General features: G+C 29.5%; 1 protein-coding gene across 1 annotated transcript in view; it reads left to right on the plus strand.

Moving 5' to 3' along the window:
• Positions 1-20,322, plus strand: part of ssh (Protein phosphatase Slingshot) — a 30,399-nt gene extending 10,077 nt beyond the window's left edge. Inside the window, exons 5-14 of the mRNA XM_087169229.1 lie at positions 4,370-4,548; positions 5,994-6,059; positions 9,615-9,749; positions 9,948-10,007; positions 10,123-10,216; positions 10,314-10,489; positions 12,425-12,571; positions 13,332-13,532; positions 15,338-15,570; positions 18,027-20,322. Of these exons, the coding sequence (XP_087025355.1) occupies positions 4,370-4,548; positions 5,994-6,059; positions 9,615-9,749; positions 9,948-10,007; positions 10,123-10,216; positions 10,314-10,489; positions 12,425-12,571; positions 13,332-13,532; positions 15,338-15,570; positions 18,027-20,233 (3,498 nt within the window). The 3' untranslated portion in view covers positions 20,234-20,322. The remainder of the gene's footprint in view (positions 1-4,369; positions 4,549-5,993; positions 6,060-9,614; positions 9,750-9,947; positions 10,008-10,122; positions 10,217-10,313; positions 10,490-12,424; positions 12,572-13,331; positions 13,533-15,337; positions 15,571-18,026) is intronic.
• Positions 20,323-20,541: the final 219 nt, after the last annotated feature.

The following is a 20,541-nucleotide window of genomic DNA, read 5'->3' on the forward strand; positions in this document are numbered from 1 at the left end:
TGATTCCAAGATTCTCGGTCAGTGAGAGATTGAATTTCCTGAACCCTATTTGCTACAAAGGGTTTCCACTTAAATACGGAACCTTTTATCCAATACAATGTAATCTGAGAGTCTGTCCAATAATAAATAGAAGATATTCCTTTCCGATCTAATACTTTCTTTACTTCACGTGCAAGTCGTGAAGCAAGCAATGCGGCTATCAATTCTAACCTAGGAAGAGAAATTCTCTTAAGGGGTGCAACACGGCTCTTGGAAGCCACTAAGTTTACAGTTACTTGATTTGCTGTTTTAATTCTTAAGTATATGGCAGCACCGTAAGCCTTTGGACTAGCGTCTGCAAATGCATGCAATTCTAACACAAAGTCTGAGTGATCAGAAATTTGAAATACATTTCTGGGTATTTGCAAATTAGCCAATTCAGTAATTTCGATACACCACTGCTTCCAAGTTTCTTGAATATCTGAAGGAAGCTCGTCGTCCCATGAGATCTTACGCAACCATAATTCTTGGAGAAGAATCTTTAATCTGATGGTGTAAGGTGTTACTAGTCCTACGGGATCGAATATTCTACCTGCTGCTTGCAACACAAATCGTTTTGTATTTTTTCTCAAGTCAAGAAATTCCAATAGTCCCTTAACTTCCATAGTTAAAATGTCCAGTTTTGTGTCCCAGGACATCCCAAGAACTTTGTGTAACTCTTTTGGGCTTTCTGATGAGGATGGAGGAAGAGTACTGAATCCTTGTTCCTCCCACATTTGTTTTAGTGACTCGTCGTTTGAAACCCATTTACGAAGGTGCATGCTAGCATCCTTCATGATAATGTCAGCTTCCCTAGAAATTTTGAAGGCTTCAGACAAGTTATCTGCACCAGCTACAATGTCGTCGACATAAAAGCAAGTATCAAGAATATTCGAAGTTGTTGGATATATTTTCTTGAACTTATCATTATGGTGCTTGATAGTCGCTGAGAGCAAAAAAGGGCTTGCATTGACTCCAAATGGAAGCCTGTTGAATCTGAATACCTGCAATTGAGTATTTTCAGACTTAGTGGGATCGTCTAGAGTGAAAAGGAACCTTAATGCGTCCTTATCATTTTCGTTCAATGCTATTTGCAAAAAGGCACGTTCAATGTCCGCTAAAATAGCAAATTTATTCATTCGGAAAAAGGTTAAAAGATGAAATACATTCGGATTAAGGTTCGTTCCCGTCCAGAGACAATCGTTAAGTGAAAGTTCACCAACATCACAAGAACTAGCATCAAAAACAATGCGACACTTGGTATAAACACTGTCCTTTCGGAAAACTGGGTGATGGGGTAAATAAAACACAGGTTTATCAACATTATCTGAAGCGGTTGGAACCTTCTCAATAATTCCCTTTTCTAAGTAATCTTGCAATATTTCACTATATTGAATATACAATTTTTCATTTGAAGTCATACGATTTAAAAGACCTTTAAATCGCTTAGTTGCGACAGTAAGATTATCGTTCAATTCCCTCCAATCTCTTTTCCAAGGGAGAGTGATTTCATATCTTTTATTTTTATAACTAATTGTTTCATTAAATTTGGATAGTGCTTCATCCCCCTCTAAGCATTTGGGTTCATCCTTTATTCCTAGAGACTCAAGGTCCCAAAATTTTTGCAAATCAGTTAAAGTGTGATCTTGTGATAATAAGTGACATTTGTATTCCTTACAATTATCTTTAGTGCCCAATCTTCCCGTTACAATCCAGCCGAGTACAGAGTTCTGTAAAATGACTGAACTATTTTCCAATTTTATTTGCTCGGTTCGTAATAGTTCGTAAAAAATATCTCCGCCAAGCAAGATTTGAGCACGTTGAGGCTTAAAAAAGTTAGGATTTGCATAAGTCAAATTTTGAGGAAATTTAATTTTAGAAACATCAAGCGGTTTAGCAGGGGTTAATTCAGTAATTTTAGGCACTATCAGCATTTTTATCTCTTTCTTAAAGTCTCTATTTTTATTAGAAACAAGAGCAGAGATCGATTTATTTACATTCAAACTAGCCCCATTAATTCCAGTTATTAATGAGTTTAATGTATTCTCCTTTAAACACAATAATTTTGCTGCATCAGCAGTAATAGCGCTTATTTCTGAACCGCTATCGAGAATACATAAAAAGGGATAAAAACATTCATTTATTCCTCGCACATAAATTAAAGCAGTTGAAAGCAAAACATTTGAGTAAGTATCATAGACATTACAACTGTTTGGCGGCGCCTTCTGCCAGCTGTGAGAAAGGGCGAAGGAGGAAGTGACAGTTTTCGTTTCCCCTCCACTCATATTACTCATCTCAATATTTGCTTGATTTGGAATAATCTCAGTTAAATTAGAGCAATTGGATTCTAATATTTGATTATTTTTATTCTCAACTTCGGGTTTTAAGAAATTAGCCCCATGAAGTGTCGAATGATGATTTCTAGAGCAATGTTTACATTTAAACTCTAATTTTTTACATTGAGATAACATGTGTTTACCCAAACAATTAAAACACAGATGCAATTTTCTTACACTATTCAATCGCTCTTGAGCAGATAAGTCAATGAATTTTTTACACTTATATATTAAATGGTTTTGATGACACATAGAACAAGAGAAATGTTTATCATTTTGCAAAACGAAACTTTTATGTTTGGGGGTTACTTCTTGTTTCGGTTTTGATACGGAAATACATTTTTGAACATTTTCAAGAGCTTGAATACGTTTTAACACAAATTCAGTAAAAAATTCCCAGGTGGGTAATTCGTTACAATTTAAAGACATTTCGAAAGCCTTTCTTGATTCATCGTCAAGGCGTTGCAAAACAATGTTCATTATTAGTGTCTCAGATAATTTATTTTGTTCTAATCCAAGTTGCTTTAATGCTCTTAATTGATTAAGTAAATTATCAATTAAGTTTCTTAAATCCTTACAAGATTCAAATTTAATTTTACTTAAATTTAATAACTCAGTTATATGACTGTTTACTATCAGTCGTTTGTTTTCATATCTGTTTTTTAATGCGTTAAACAAAGAAGAATAAGAGTCATCTACATTCTGTAATTGTTTTGCAGTACCAGTTAATGATGATTGTAAATAATACAGTTTTTGAGAGTCACTTAATTGATTGTTTTCATCAATTAAGGTAGTAAACTGAGCTTTGAAGGTAAGCCAATCAGTGTATTTACCCGAAAATTGGGGTAAAGTAATTTGAGGTAGTTTAATGTTTGCATTAGTATTCGGTTCATTCAAAACAGAATTTGAACTCAAATTTGAAGTTTGTGGAATAATTAAGTCTAAGAAGCTTACCTCAATTGCTTCTACGTTGTCCTCCATTTCCGTTAGGGAAATTTCAAAGTCTGCTAAATCTGTATCGGATAAGATACTGTAGCAATCGTTTCGAAGATCATCGATCTTCGTTTTTAGACCCCTCAATGAATTGAGTTTGATCTCAAGGGATTTTTGATTTGGTGTTTCATCGGTAAGCACGTTCGAAAGCCTAGTTATTTGACCTTTGATGCTTGCTCGTTTCCTTGTTAGAACGACGCTAGACTCGAGCGACGTAGTAGCCTTTGTAGCAGTCGCCATGTTGAATTAATTCACGATTAATTCTGCTAGATTAGCACTCCGGCTGTTACGACCAAACTGTAAGGTCGTCGATAGCGTGGACTGTATGAAGAAGTTATAAGTAATTCTAGGCGACTGGTTACAAACAAAACAATTTTTATTGAGAGATATGGCGATGGTTCATCGCTGCAGTTACATGCATCTACTACGACTAACACTACAATTTTCTCCCTGGCACATACGCCCTCTGGCGTCACTTAACAAGAGCTTTAGACAAAAAAAAATCATAAATATTTAATAGTTTTGTAGCATCTCTTGAATTAATATTTCCTGTCAATAAGGCTAATTTTGTTTGTTGAAAGAAAAAAAATCATAAAAAAAATGGTGTTGAATAAAAAATTGGCTTTTATACACAAAAATTAGGTATTTCTAAATTTTCTGTGATTAAAAAAAGCCTATTATTTCTCTAAACGATTTTTTTGGGAGGGAATATTTTTCAAATTTTGATGAGAGTGCACTGAATCGTCTAGTAAAATACATTTCCTAAAAAAAGAATTAAGTGGTGAATATATTACAAAAGTAGCTTGTAATCACTACATGTTAAAAAGCTGTTGTTGCTGTTAACTACATTTGCAATAAAATAGTAGTAGTTAACTACAATGAATTGAATTTCAGCAATGAATCTATCAATCAAAACCTTCAGTTCATTTGTTTTCTTTATTTTAAAAACATAGACAAATTTGTATTATTTTATGAAGTTATAATTAATATGTTATTTTTTACATTCCTTTTCTTTCTTTCAGGCTGTCAAATTGGAAAGTATGCACTGTGGTCGAACTCGATATTTAGTTGTAGTATATCACACTGGGAAATATCAAATGGAAGAAAGTTGTTTGTTGGGTATCGACTGCAACAAAGATACAACTATTGGTTTAGTACTTCCTTTTTGGGCTGATACTCGTATAACTTTGGATGGGGATGGGTTAGTTTTGATTTTCCTTTTTTATGTAGTGATTTAAATTTTTGTAATCACTGAACATTATATTTTACTATCATAGTTAATAAATGTTTTAAGTAGTAAATAACTATTCTTTATGAATCGTGTTAAAGTACATAATCGGGTATTTTTATTCCCTCATGTATTTTTAATTTTTGAACACAAATTTCTTTTTTGAAAATACTTTTATTGACAAATAGTTATTCTACATATGTACAACAAAAATGATATTTAGAATGGTGGATTTTCAAATCTGTCCCTATATACAGTCAAGCTTGTTATTGTTTAAACAAAGTACATCATAAATTTTGATACTGATATTTTTTGATTTCTGAAAATCAATTTGGTTCCATTGTTTGTAAACTTATAAATGTAATCATCAGAGATGATAGTGCTCCAGAAAAAATCTGGATTTCCGAATTTTTCGCTAACCGCGATCCGGAAATCCAAGGTCCAGAAGTTTTAAGAGATCATCCATCACATTTATGTATTAAAATTCTTGTATATTTTATTTAAAAATATTAGAACTAGAATTTATATTTGGCATCTCTTTTATTTGGAAATATTTTTTTTTCTGGTAGAATAATAAATGTGATTAGAGATAAAAGTAAACTTATACGTAATTATTCATTTAAATTATACTGCATATAATTTATTAAGAATTTCATGTTTTGAAAATATCAATGATTTCAATTTATAAGCACATTAATTTTTTGAGATGAGTCATTAATGATTTTATTCAAGACATTTTCAGGATTTTTGAGTTGGGCTCACAATCACCCCTGAATCATTGAAATTTAGTTTGTATTTACGCAAGCGATTTTGTTTTCCTTCAGTTTTTATGGACTTAAGCGATCCTTTAAAAAATACTTCTTTATAAATACTATTGAAATTGATTTAAGTATTCTACTGTGTACAGTTTCTATTGTGTCTTGGTTGCAGTTATGCTGTCATAAATATGTTTTTACATATTTTCTTTTCTATTTGTGAGAAATATTAGTTACAGATAGTCAAAACTTATCCATCAGAGCAAATTTTTATATCTTCAGTTTAATTATAAAAATAATAGACTTATTATTTATTGAAAAGTTAGCAATACACCATAATTATTGTAGCATAAGTATTTAACTGTTTACGTTTTTTATATTATGTTGTACGTTATTATTTATATATTTTTTTATATTATGCAAGTTGCATTTTATTTTTGTTACCTTTATTAAAGCTGTAAGTACTATTAATGCAAAGAGATGGCTTTACTAGTCCAAAATGATGTGCACATTGAATCTATTAAACTTGATGCATATCTTTTTAAAACAAATTTGTAAGTGTTATGCTTGTCCTATAAAAAAAAATTTTTTTTTTTAGTGACTTACTCTGGTTTTCAATATATTATGTTAATAACTGATGTGTTTATGTAATTTTTCCTTTAGAGGTTTTAGTGTCACTTCCAGTGGTAGGCATCATATATTTAAACCTGTTTCTGTTCAAGCTATGTGGTAAGTTTCTAAATTTTTTTTCTTCAAATTTTTCTCTGGTATTTGAAAGTTTAATATTTCATTATTACTTTTTACTTTCTATGTTTTAATTGAAACCTATTTTACATTTTTAAAATTTTTTATTGAATTGTAATTAATAGTTTATTACCAATTAATAATTTTTAGTATTTTATCAAAATCATCTAAATTTTTCTGTTTTCTGTCTTTTTTCTCCGTTTATATTATTATTTTGATCACATTTATTTATTTATTTTTTAGCTACAACATCTTTTTCTCGATATTATACGCTATCTTATCTTATTTTATGAAATAAATCAAAAATTTCTTGAGAAAGGAAATTTTTTATGTGCAACTTTTTGTAAAGTTTGTTAACTGAGAAACCATCAAACTTACGGTGCTTAAATCTTTTATTTTACAATTACAGGGATGTGATTCTTCCGCGGATCCGCGGATTTCCGCTTTTTTCAGATTTTTCCAAATCTTCCGCTCTTTTTTCATAAATTTCCGCGCGGAAAAATTTTTTATGCAGTAAATGATATTTTGTTGAAAATTTTTTCTTTTGTTGAAAATCAATTCCCATTCACACAATTTAATAATTCAATATCGCGATTTGTATTTAAGCGCTTTTAAAACCCAATATCGCGATTTGTATTTAAGCATTTTTAAAACCCAATATCGCGATTCATATTCCCGCTAGTTTAAAATCCGATGTCGCGATTCGTATTCATATATATTTTTAAATTTCAATATCGCGATTCGTTATCACGCGGTTGTAATATCAAACATCGATATTCGAATTTATACGCGGTTTAAACATTACTCGTTGCGGTAAGTATTCACGGACTCTAAAAATTATGCATCGTGATTCTTATTTACGCGATTTAAAAATTCAATACCACGATTTGTATTTTCGTGCTTTTAAAATCCAATATCGTGGTTCTTATTCACGTGATTTTAAAATTCAATATCGTGATTCTTATTCACGCTATTTTAGAATTGAACATCGCGATTCTTATTCACGCACTCTTAAAATCCAACATCGCGATTCTTATTCACCCTATTTTAAAATCGAACATCGCGATTCTTATTCACGCACTCTTAAAATCCAACATCGCGATTCTTATTCACCCTATTTTAAAATCGAACATCGCGATTCTTATTCACGCAATCTTAAAATCCAACATCGTGATTTTAAAATCCGATATCGCCTCATTCACGCAATTTTAAGATCCGGCATCGCGATTCTTTTTCACGCGATTTTAAAATCGAACATCGCGATTCTTATTCACGCACTCTTAAAATCCAACATCGCGATTCTTATTCACCCTATTTTAAAATCGAACATCGCGATTCTTATTCACCCTATTTTAAAATCGAACATCGCGATTCTTATTCACGCACTCTTAAAATCGAACATCGCGATTCTTATTCACCCTATTTTAAAATCGAACATCGCGATTCTTATTCACGCACTCTTAAAATCCAACATCGCGATTCTTATTCACCCTATTTTAAAATCGAACATCGCGATTCTTATTCACGCAATCTTAAAATCCAACATCGTGATTTTAAAATCCGATATCGCCTCATTCAAGCAATTTTAAGATCCGGCATCGCGATTCTTTTTCATGCGATTTTAAAATCAAACATCGCGATTCTTATTCAAGCGATTTTGAAATCAAACATCGCGATTCTTATTCAAGCGATTTTAAAATCCAACATCGCGATTCTTATTCAACCTATTTTAAAATCGAACATCGCGATTCTTATTCACGCGATTTTAAAATCCGGCATCGCGATTCTTATTCACGCACTCTTAAAATCAAGCATCGCGATTCTTATTCACCCTATTTTAAAATCGAACATCGCGATTCTTATTCACGCAATCTTAAAATCCAACATCGTGATTTTAAAATCCGATATCGCCTCATTCACGCAATTTTAAGATCCGGCATCGCGATTCTTTTTCATGCGATTTTAAAATCAAACATCGCGATTCTTATTCAAGCGATTTTAAAATCAAACATCGCGATTCTTATTCAAGCGATTTTAAAATCCAACATCGCGATTCTTATTCACCCTATTTTAAAATCGAACATCGCGATTCTTATTCACGCGATTTTAAAATCCGGCATCGCGATTTTTTTTCACGCGATTTTAAAATCAAGCATCGCGATTCTTATTCACGTGATTTTGAAATCCAACATCGCGATTCTTAATCTAAATGATCAAAAGTCTGCAAAACGCAGTCTACAGTACAGATCAGTCATGTTAATAAAAGACCATCGGAAAAACAAAGAACTGATAAGAAAGTCCATAAAGGTCCTTTGACCATTAAAGAAATGTTTTTTAATATGATGTGATACATAAAATCGTGCTTATGCATAATTACTCAAAGTTTTCTAAATTATTAAAAAAAAATTATTTTAATCAAGATTTTATTTAAGAACATAATTACCATTTATTTATATTTATTTGAATAGATAATAATGTAATCATTATCAGATTGGTTATTGAATTCATATAATTTTTTCTTTTGCACGTTTAATGCTACAGTTATAAACTTCCTCTTTTTTGTGTTTTTGTCAATCACATCCCTGCAATTAGAAATTACATTTTTTAAAATGATTTAAAAATTTCTCAACCTTTCAATTCAAATTTGTTTTGACTTTTATTAAGTATATTAATGAAAAATGATAAATGTATGTATGATGTATGTATGTTGTTGGTATACAGAGTGATATGGACTTTAGATTTTTGATGTTAAACTATTAAAACAATTAGGTATAAGTGTTAATAATTAAAAAAAAAAATTCTGTTTCTCTTATACATGTTTTTTTCTTTCTTCACCAATGACAATATCAGTCTTTTTATTAATCTTAACTTTTGTAAACAACTATAAATTTTTTTTTATAGTTATATATTCTTATAAACTTTTGATTAATTAAGCCAGTGTACTTTTTTACTAAAATAAGGTAATATAGAAAACTCAGATTTTTGGTTATGTGGTGTTTGCTGATTTCTGACCATTCTATATTGTCGAGATATTATTATAGTAACGTATAAAAATGTTTTATATGTTATATAAATTTGTTTACGAAGTTTGTTATTATTAGTACTTCATTAAGGTTCCTATTTTGTTCTCTCTATTCAAATTCTAAAGCATGACAAATTTTCTTTTTCAATGTTTTTTGCAAAGTGATTAATTTTTTTAAAAGTCAAATCATTTGAATTGACACCCCGAAAAATGCCGAGTTTACATTTTATTTTTCTAACATACTGTCTATAATTATTAAAAGTATTCCAACTTACACTTTTATGCTTTTTTTATATCGAATCTGATTTATATTTTTATTAAATATAAACATTGTTGGAATTCTTTTTAAGCCTGAATTTTTCCTTAAACTTATCTGAAAAGTTTAGGGGAAATTTTTTTTTCTTTTTTAGTATGAATCCTATTTATTTTATTTTTTATTTGTTTTCTCCCTTGAACTGAATTTATCTTTTAAAATGTTTTCTTCATCATATAATTTAGCATAACATTAATCTTCACAGGTCTGCTCTCCAAACTCTCCATAAGGCAAGTTCTCAAGCAAGAGAGTGCAATTATTTTAAAATTGGAGGAACTCATCAATGGATTGAATACTATGAGAAGAAAATTAGCTCTGACAGATCATGTCTGAATGAATGGTAAATTTATATTTCACTTTAACTTTAATTTTTGTATCTAAATTTTAAGGTGCTTAGATACATTTTCATTCTAATATTTTAAATTTATTGTAAAACATGTCTGAATAAATTATAAATTTTTATTTAATTTTTACTTCTATTTTTGTGTCTAAATTTTTTCCCCAAATATGTTTCATTCATAAACCTTTGTTTTTCTAGGCATGCAATGGATGATATTGTGTATAGAAGGCCTCCTTCACCTGATACTTTACGTTTACAGTAAGTATTTTAAACCAGCGTTTATGAATCTCAATGTGATTAAATAGCATATTTTAGTTTTTCTGTGCTTAAACTTTTTGTTGCTTTTATTAATTATTGTATCACTTATATTCAGACCTACGGAACGAGAAGAAACCGAAAGACATATACGAACTAAACTGAAGGAGTTAATGATGTCAGTGGATTTAGATGAAGTTACCAGCAAATATGTGAGTTTTTTTAAAAATTCTTTTCCACCAACAATACTATACTTTCTTTTTTGTGTGAAAAATTTATTTTGAAATTGAATTTAAAATTATGTTCCAGATACGAACACGTCTCGAAGAAATATTGGACATGGATCTTAAAGAATATAAATCATTCATTGATCAAGAAATGCTTACTATTCTTGGACAAATGGATGCTCCAACAGAAATATTTAAATATTTATATCTCGGATCTGAATGGAATGCATCTAATTTAGAAGAATTAGTTGTAAATGGGTGAGTGTTAAGTATTGATCTGTGATACAATATGTTGTGCTTTTTTTTTGAAATTACCATGCACAATAGAGAAAAAGTAATAATTTATAATCTTATATTAGATTTTTATGTGTTAAACTGAAAAAATAAAGATTTGACAAAGCGTTACAGTTTACCTTAACTCAAATGCATACACACACTTGTGCATATGCAGTGCATGTGCTACAAGTTCCCTATAAATGATAATATCACTAAGGGGGTTTAAAATAAGGGCGTGTTGATGTAGCTTATAACAAACGCTTTGCAAAATATCAATTGAATACTTTGCCACTTTTTCCATAGTAAGCCAAATTTCTCCCAAAAAAGTGACGACATTTTTGAGAAAAATTAGGTTAAATGAAACTTAAAAGGGTTGAATGAAACAGTTTACACTAACTTGTAGAAATGTTTGTGTTTTTAATTTCCTAAATGCGAGAAAATGTCTTTTAAAATGGAAAATTACCAATTTTTAAGCATTTAATTTCTGGGTTATTTTAGTGTTTGTGCAGACAATGGAAGTCCTATCACAACTTTAACCTCTACTGGAATAAGTGATACTCATGGTAACACACATTAATATGATAATTGAAAAGCTTAGGATAAAAAGTTTCTAAGTCGCCTTTTTGAAAGAAATTGAGATTTTTCAAGGAAAGATATTATTTTAGTTTTATTTACTAACTTTTGACAACTCTTTAAATTTAATAGAAGTCAAAAAAGTAACCTTAGTATGCCTTTCTTTTGGTAGCAAATTAAAATGCCAAGAATGTGAATTTTATGAAGCAAACATTTTAAATGAGTATTAGGTATTCATAGATTTGCAAATAAAAAGTAAAAGTACGGCATAAACTTAGTTTATGATTTTGTTTTATTTTTTTTTAACTGGCATTGAACAGCTGACCTAATTCTGAGTTCATGACTATCAATGTTCAACCCCATAGCCTTGTTTTTTTGAACCCAACTCAACCAGAAGACAAAGGAACTCAATGAAGCATTGGGAAAAACTAGCTTTCGTGGAGAACTTTGTGATAAAACTAAGCTGCATTTATGTTACATGGAGAGGAATCCCACTGTTTGCCTAAACACTAGGGAATTCTAAACCATGATCTGTCTACCACTGAGGATATTTTATGACAGCATGGTGGTTGTTGTGAGCTATGGGCAGAATTCGTTTTAACTGGCCGATGTTTGGATTCAAACCTGGGTCAGCTTATATGAATGAACGTGAATGTTCTATCCCATGAGCCACCACGACTTTTTAAATTATGATTGATAACTTACAAACATTAAATCTAATTTGTTCAAATTACAGTATACTACATTCTTTCACTGAGCTGCATTGCACCATGAAGAGGCATAAATATTTTTAGAAAAATAATTTCATTAAAATTTGTTTACTAGTGTTAAAAATTCTGCACTTTTTTGCTATTTGGCTTATTAAAATTAATTTATTTCAAACTGTTATGAAAAATAGAATAACAGAAGGGAAGTTTTTTAAATCCTCTTTATTTAATTTTGAATGTCATAAATGACAGTATTTTCAGTTAAAAAAGAGTAATATCATAACAAATGTTTCTTACAAACCATCATAATTATTATTGCACGAAGAAGATGTGTATATTCAAAAATGAAATTTCCCTCAAACTTGTTTGTTAATTAATAATACTTCTGAATTTTTTTTATACATTATCTAGCTTTGAATTATAAGCATTAATTTATTTAAATATACTATGTCAAGTAAGGTTTGTATTGAAAATTGTTTTATTATTATTTTTGTTAACTTATGAATGTTATGTATGAAGAATAATTCTTTAGTTTTGAAAGATTAGTATTTTTTTTAACAAATACTGATCAAAAACTATTATATTTATTTAATTGCATCTGTACATCTTTAATTGATATTCTTTTTTTTAATTTCAGAATTGGGCATATTTTAAATGTGACACGAGAAATTGATAATTTCTTTCCTGGCATGTTTGATTATCAAAATATCAGAGTTTATGATGATGAATCCACTGAAATATTGCACTATTGGGATAAAACATATCGTTATATTCAAAGAGCTAAGTAAGATATTTTTCTGTACAAAAGCTTTTTAAAAAAATTACATTAAAAAAAACAACACAATTTCTAGAAATTGAAACTAAAATCTCTTCTTTTTTATACCTCTCTTTTTTTATTATATTACCTTTTTCTTATGAATTATTATCATGCTGAATATTATGTTACTTGAATATTGGGGAGTTATTTTAACTATCTGTGTATTAAATTAAATAAGGTTTTTAAACACTTTTGAGTCAAGTTGAATTTTCATTAACAATGAAATGCTTTTTTTTTTAAAAAAAATCCCAGATATGGTCGGAATAATATATTTTTATCTAGGCTTTTTAACATTAATCCAACTATGCGTGAAAAATTTTCCTGTTAAACCTGAGCTCTTGTTAAATCGGGGCTCATAATGACTGAGTTTGATTATATATTTTATTAGTTGAATAATTGTACATTTATTTCAAGTTTTACTCATAATAGTAGGAAGTAAAATCAGTTTGATTTTTTCATTTTAGCATCATTTTATTGAACATAACAACAATGAATGTGGAATTTTTAAAAAAAAAAATTCTGCATTATTTTTAAGGACTGGAGAAAATAAACATGCAAAGATTTTACTTAAGTTCCTCATAAATAGAAAATTATATAGGAATCATTTAAGTTAAATTATTAATCTTAAATGTATAATTTATTGATTTTGAAAATATTTGTATTGAATGAGACAAAATATTTCAATTTATAATATCGAATTAATTTGCTTTTAATCTATTTATTACAGGAATGAAGGTTCCAAAGTCTTAGTACACTGCAAAATGGGGATTAGTCGTTCTGCATCCGTTGTGATAGCCTATGTAATGAAGGCCTATGATTGGGATTTGCAGAGAGCCCTTGACTTTGTGAAAACAAAAAGAGGATGCATAAAACCAAACTCTGGCTTTTTAAAACAACTTGAAATTTATCAAGGAATATTAGATGCAAGGTAAATCATCCTACCTTATTGATATTAATTATTTTTGTTTAGGCTTAGAAAAAGAATGTACTTTGTATTATAACAGTGAGAATATACAAAAAAAAAAAAAAAACAATGGACATAACACATCCAATTTTCATTATTAAAGGAAGTAACAGTAGTGGGTGCATCATCCTTTTAATATGAAGAAGTCTTCAAAATCCCCTCATATTTTAGAAAAATTAAAAGAATTTCTTGAATCTTGCTTTTTTTAAATTCAAATAGGGATTTTATTTATTTATTTATTTTTTTTTACGAAAATCAAAACAGATGTCTTTTTTCAGATGTTAACAGACGGAAGGGAAAGAAAAGATTTCTGCATTAGTAAAAATTAAGAGAACTGTGTATAAGCTTTTTATATCCGTCACTCTCTCTCTAAAATATGATTCAATACTTAAGTCGCTCATGATGCTAAGTAGTTTTCATTTGGCAATTCAAATACAAGATTACTTTGGTTTTATTACAAATATTATAGTCTTCGTAATTTGGATTTGTTGTTAAAATTTCATTTGTAGTGAATATCTATACTGACTGAAATTCTACTACTAAATAAATAAGGAACTAACAGGGATAAATATTCTGATACACAGTTAACTAAAAAGACTAGTACCCAGTTAATGGATTAATGGAATCAATTTATATAAATATGATTTATCAAACTTTGAATAAGGGAAAAGAAGTTCAATAATAAATTTCACCACAATTTCGAATTGGGGATCAAGATTGTTGAGTAATAGAAGTTTGACTATGTCTGTGTATATGTATAAAAAAAATCAGTTTTTCTTTCTAAAAGTTTAAAACTGACAGAGAAATTTTAATTTTTCTGAGTTAACAACTAGGTTAACTGATTTGTATTTAATATTCTTAATTGGCTAGTGAGTTTGAAACTAAATTTAACTTGTTTGAGTATAATAGGCTACCAAAAAGTGTAAAAAATCCATTGTGACATGTAAGTTTAATCTATGCATAAGTAAATTTAACTTCATATATGTTTAAACTTAGTTGCACACTGAAAACTCATAAAAAATTAAATATACTTAATGCTTACAATAAAGAGTGTTGGAAATTAAAATTTTTACAATTCATATGTGTAAAAATATTCAGTAATTGGATTCCCTGATTGTTCCAACTGCAATTGTAATACTTGCATTAAATTAAGATTATGTATACAGTGGCTTGTTGGGAGGTTGTTGTGCTTTCTTGCACTCCCGTGTTTTTGTCAAAACTTGTCCCCAGTTCATAGCAGAGTTTAATACAGATTTTAGCCTGATATTCAGGCAGTGGATAAGTACTATTTTAATATCTCCTTATTATTTGAACATTCACATGGTTTAAGTATTTAATGCTATATCTTACTTGTTCGATGTATTGTGTGTATATTTATTTTAAATTACTGTTCTCAGAGCAACTCTTTTTAGCAAATGTAAACAGTAATAATTTTACAGTAATATGTAATCAATATAATTTTTTTTAAATATTAATAGCTCAATGCAAGATTCAATAACTTTTCTTTTTGGAGATTGTATATGAAATAATTCAGATGCGAAACTTCTTTCTTAGATTTTTGTCACACTTTTTGCATCTGTTTATCGAATTCAATGATAAGAAAAGATCTGGTCGAAGAATTTTTTTGATTAAATTAGTGCTATTTCATTACTATGAAAAATTTAAATTTTCATTTTTTTTAATAAATTTTTATGCCATAAAAACTTTTTTTAAATAAAAGATTTTGTTTAAACTTGCTGCATATTTGATATTTTTAAATTGTTTCATAGTAAACAACGCCACAACAGTTTATGGCGTTCCAAGTCGGAAACAAATCTCAAAATCTCCGGAAAACCAAAGAAGAAAACTGACGATAGGAAACAGAAGCTCCCAGAGAAAAGTGAATCGCTCCATCATCTAACTATCAGTAATAGTTTATCATCTAGGCCTAAATCTTGGTCTCCAAGTGAAGCTGTGGCAGACATGCTATTTCCTCCTCAAAACAAAGGACTGACAGATATTTGTAGGTATTTTAGCTATTCAAAAGCAATATATACTTTAAAAAATCTGAATTGTATGGTAGATTTAATCAGCACATTCCTTTGTTTTCTAAACGTCTGATAATATCAATGTATTGGATAGTAATTTTATGTAGGTAATAGAAAAACATATTTGTGTTTATAATTATTTTTAACTTGTATCAATGATTAGGTTATTTAATAGTTTTGTACTTAATGTGCTGATGAGAAATAAATTACCAAAAATTTGTTCTGTAATTTTGAATTTCTACTCACTGAACCTCAAAAAGTCACTTATAAATCAGGCTGAACTTCTTTTCAATAAGTAGTATTTTTTATTTAGAAATAATCTATACATAATTTTTTTTTATACTTCTGTTGTTAAGATATAAATTGTTGAAGTTGAAAGTTGAGTTAACTCATTTTTAAAGAACCACAAAAATTTTGCCAAATGCATAGAAATGAGTCCAGTTGGAAGAATCACGTTTAAGATGCCTAAAAAAATTTGATTTCTTTGACATTCTCAAATTTTAATTGGAAATTCTTCTAAGAGCTCTAATTAAGCAAATAATTTGTAATCTTGAAAAAGCTTGCTTGCCAGACCAATCAAGTCACTAACTTATTATTTAAAGCAAGTGCTTTTTTAAATTTAATCTTTTAATTTCCATAACATTATTAAGTAAAATCCTACTTATTTAAAATTTTAGATTTTGGCTTAGATATAGATTAACATAATTTAAAAGTTCTGCTTATTTTGAGCTGAAAACCTTAATCTTTTAATTGATATTTTGACAAAACGCTCTCAACAGAACTAATCTTTTCAGGGTCTAGGACCCCATATAAATTGATAAAAGCTGTTTATTCTTGTATCTTTTTACTGTTCTTAAAATTTTCTTAAGTAATATTTAAGTCGTCTTCTAATAAAAACTGTACTTGTAAATTCACTTATACTTAATGAAGATATTTTTAGTTTGATTTAATGTGAAGAGTTAAAGTATGCTAGAACACTCATTGTTAAAGCAATATCATTGAAATTAAAACCTTATTTAAACTAAGCAGGGGTAATCCATTGTAATGCAAGTTACACATGAATCACCTAACCATTTATGAAGCATCTCAAATGCAACAATTAAATATAACTGTGATTAGGAAAAAAACTTAACTAATCTATATTTCTATCTATGAAAATTAAATTAACAGTTTATCCAATTCATTTTTTTTTTTTGGAATTTAATTAATTATATATTTGTAGTAAAATAAATCAAGATAATAAAGATATAAGCCATGATGCAGTATGTGATTAATTAAAAATCACATTCAAATAACATATTTAGAGCTTAATTGTTTAAAATTCTTATTGAATTGAATAAACTTTTTCAATTAAAAAATATGTCTTTTGTATTGACTAATTATTTACAGTTAAAAATTGCAATTGCCCTTTTGTTACCTAAGCAATAAAGCTGTTCTCAATTAAAAAAATTAATTAATTATATCTATTGATTGATTAAAAAATTGTTATACTGTTTCAGTCTAATTTTAATTTATATTTCAGGATATTTCTATTATAAATGGTAAGTTAAGCTTTATGTGACGCTGTTAAGTTATTAGTATTGATTTACGATTAAGTGCATTTTATGTTAGTAGTTAATCCTGCTAATAGGATCAGTTGATTTTTTGGGGATCAATGAGCAGTCTAGCATTTGTTTACACCGTTGTGTTCTTTTGAATAGATGGTTCATTTAGATGTTTAAGTATTCTAGTATAACAAGCAAAAAAAAGAAGATAAAAAGCTGGATAACTTTTGATATAATATTTTAAAGGCAGGCTTTAGTTATGCTCATTAATTAGTAAAGGCAATATATAAAGTTTCAAAATTAGACATAAAAATTAAAAAAAACTAATCACATTAAAAAAAAACTAATCACAGCTTCTTTGTTTTAATTATTTTGCTTGCTGACTTTTAAAGTATGGTAAGTTGTTGATATTTTGAGGAAAAGGTTGTACTAATTTAATCAGAAGTCTGATTGGTGGTTTGTGCCTATTCATGTTTTTTTTGTTGTTTGCAATTTTCCCTGTATTGTCAAAACTATTTGTGTAAATCAAAAAATTTTTGCACCCATCACCGCATTTAAGTTTTCTAAGTATACATTTATGGACCCATAAATTAATAATTAATTTTATTTAATTTATCTTAATCCTTTAAAATTATATAGTAAATAAGTTAGTTGGTTTCAAATTAATGCCTTTTTTCCTATCTTGTTTAGCTTCAAAAATGTTTTTTTCAACTTTTATCAAAATTTATTATAAGTTACTGTTTTCAGATGCAAGTTTTTGCTAAGTTTTAGAAAAAAACTAGTTTTTGAAGCAAAAACGAATTCTATGATAACTTTTTGTATCTTATAACTCATAATTATTATATTAGTATGATATTTTCTTTTAATTTCATTATTTCTTTTTACAGATTCTAAAATTAAAAAAGTAAATGAAGGGAGCAAAAGTACAGAAGTTCTAAGTTCTGATCCATCTTTACCTAGAGTTTCATCGATTAAAGATAGAATAAATGAACTAGAATTACAAGTTACATCTGATAAGTTAATTAAGCAGGAAGTGAAATCACCCACATCTCAGAGTAGATCTGGTCTTGTTTTCAATCTTGCCAATCAATTTGAGTCAGGATCTAAACCTTCATCTCCAGTCGATGAAGGATTATTTATGAAGCCGCTCTCTGGTGAGGAAATAGTTCAGCCTGTTTTGTCACAAACTAAACCTCCTGTTTGTAAGCATCATGCTGTACTTGTAAAGCCTTCAATGTGGTCAGATGATGGAAAATCAGTGCCGGAATGTCCTGCTTTGTCTCCTAATTTATCTCGAACTGAAAAATATTCTGAAATAAATCTTCCTCAAATTCCTAGCAGTATGAATAGTAGTTTATTAATTGGCCTTGGAGATAATTTTGCGCAAGATGTGCAATCAAGCGGGAGATCTCAACACTCTTTCAAAACTAGTCATTCTTGTAATGCAACTGTCCCATCACCACCCAGTATAAATAGTCAGTGTAAAGAAATTTTCAACACAAATTTGCATAACTCTTCAACTAGCCAAATTATTCCAAAGTCAATTACTGGTGAAGAATTATCTCCTGCTAATATTAGTGATAGAAATACTAAATCAATCAGTGCTCCTAGAATGAAAAACTCAATTACTGAACTAGTAGCAACAGGTAAAAGTCCTCAAAAAAATTTTGATGGTTTGTCTCCTGAAAAATCACCTATTTGTCATTCAATTAGTGAAACTGTGAATTATTGTGATAGTTTAAGCTTTCGGAATACGAGAAATTATTTTTATGATAAAGAAGATATTCCTTTTACTCCTGGTAAGGTCTTGAGAACGAAGCGGCAGATTGAGGAAAAGAATTTAACTCGGACGACGTCTTTCGACAGTGGTTTTCCATATCGAGCACGCTCTAATCCGTCCACGCCACCTGAATCTGATGTGGGTGTCGGTAAATTGATTCGAAGGTCGCACAGTCTGAGAAGTGACTGCAGACCTGCTATGCCTTTTTCTGGCAAATGGTATCCCCTTCCTGCTTTAGCTTCAAATGCCCCTTTTACAATTAAGAAAAACAATGCTATAAGTCCACAGAATAGTGCAATCAATCTTAGTGTCAGTACCCCTTCAGTTGTAGAGGCTGTAAACAGAGTTATCTGTGGAACTCAAGAAGTCTTGTCCAGTGCCATTCATTTCATGCCTTCAGAAAGGAAAGTGTCTTCCATGCATTCAAGTTCAGATTCAGACTTTGAATTTGGAAGTGCTACATCTCTTCCAGAAGTGGAAGCTAACGATTCCACTTTTGGGAGTCCCCCAGCGCAACGTGAAAGTCCAATACCTGGATTAGTGCGTCTGCAGTGCGAACTTCTTGAAAATAAAAACATGAAAACTGTCAAAGATAAGTGTGGTAGTGAGCAAATGAGAGTTAAAAAAGATGTGTCAAAAGTATCCTTAGAACAGGGATGCTCTCTAGTCATTTCCGAATCATCAAAACCAGATGACATCAAGGAAAGCGGCATAGTTAAGCGACTTAAACAAGAACTTGAAGCCAAATCCGTTTCTGAACACAGCAAAAGGGAAAGAAATTCTCTTTCCGAGGTAGAGGGTCTTGAGCAATATGAGAGTAGGCTTGCAATGGGTAGTTTACAACCTATTGAGCGACAAACCTCTGCTCCCAACATGGACTCTTCCTTTGAAAATCAGCCACCTAGACTGCGTCCACGATTGTCTTCCTCTGTCGGTAACAAAGCAACATTCGAGGATCAAAAAGCTCCTCCCACTCCTCACAGAAAAACAAGCTTGGACCTCAGTTTTGTACAAAAAAGATTCCCGCTCAATGTAAAACTTAATTCTCAGTCAACCTTGCCTATGATAAAGCCAAATTCTAGAACTACGTTTAGATCAGACTCTAAAACATTATGTGAACAATTGGTTGATGATCAATCTGTTCCTTCTATAAGGTTAGCTGCCAAATCAAGTACAGGTTATATTGCAGCAGAAATTCCTCCTCCTCCGCCAATATGTTTACCTAGAAAAATGCGAAAACAACAAGGGAGCACACATCCTTTAACTAAATTAATAAAACCGAGGCATCCTAATCCACTATATAACACAATGTAAAAAAAAGTAAATTAAAAGCATATTTTTGTATATGATATTATAAAATTTTGCTAAATTGATTAGTATATAGTTTAAATTAATTTTTTTTTAAAAATTGTTAAAAGTATTGTAAATCTTATTATTCGCAATTTCAAACATTTTTCATGGCTGCTTAATACAGCAGAATAATTTTTTTTTTTTAAATTTCCTCTAAGTCTTTTTTCCCTTTAGAAATGTATGAATTAGATACAATTTATATTTTTAATATAATCTGTTTATCTCCTTCATAGTCTTTTTGTTCCCCTTGAAAGATATATATTTAATTTAAT

The sequence above is a fragment of the Parasteatoda tepidariorum genome, chromosome 8, assembly GCF_982258835.1.
Source record: "Parasteatoda tepidariorum strain Cologne lab strain chromosome 8, Ptep-v5.0, whole genome shotgun sequence".
NCBI lineage: Eukaryota > Metazoa > Arthropoda > Arachnida > Araneae > Theridiidae > Parasteatoda > Parasteatoda tepidariorum.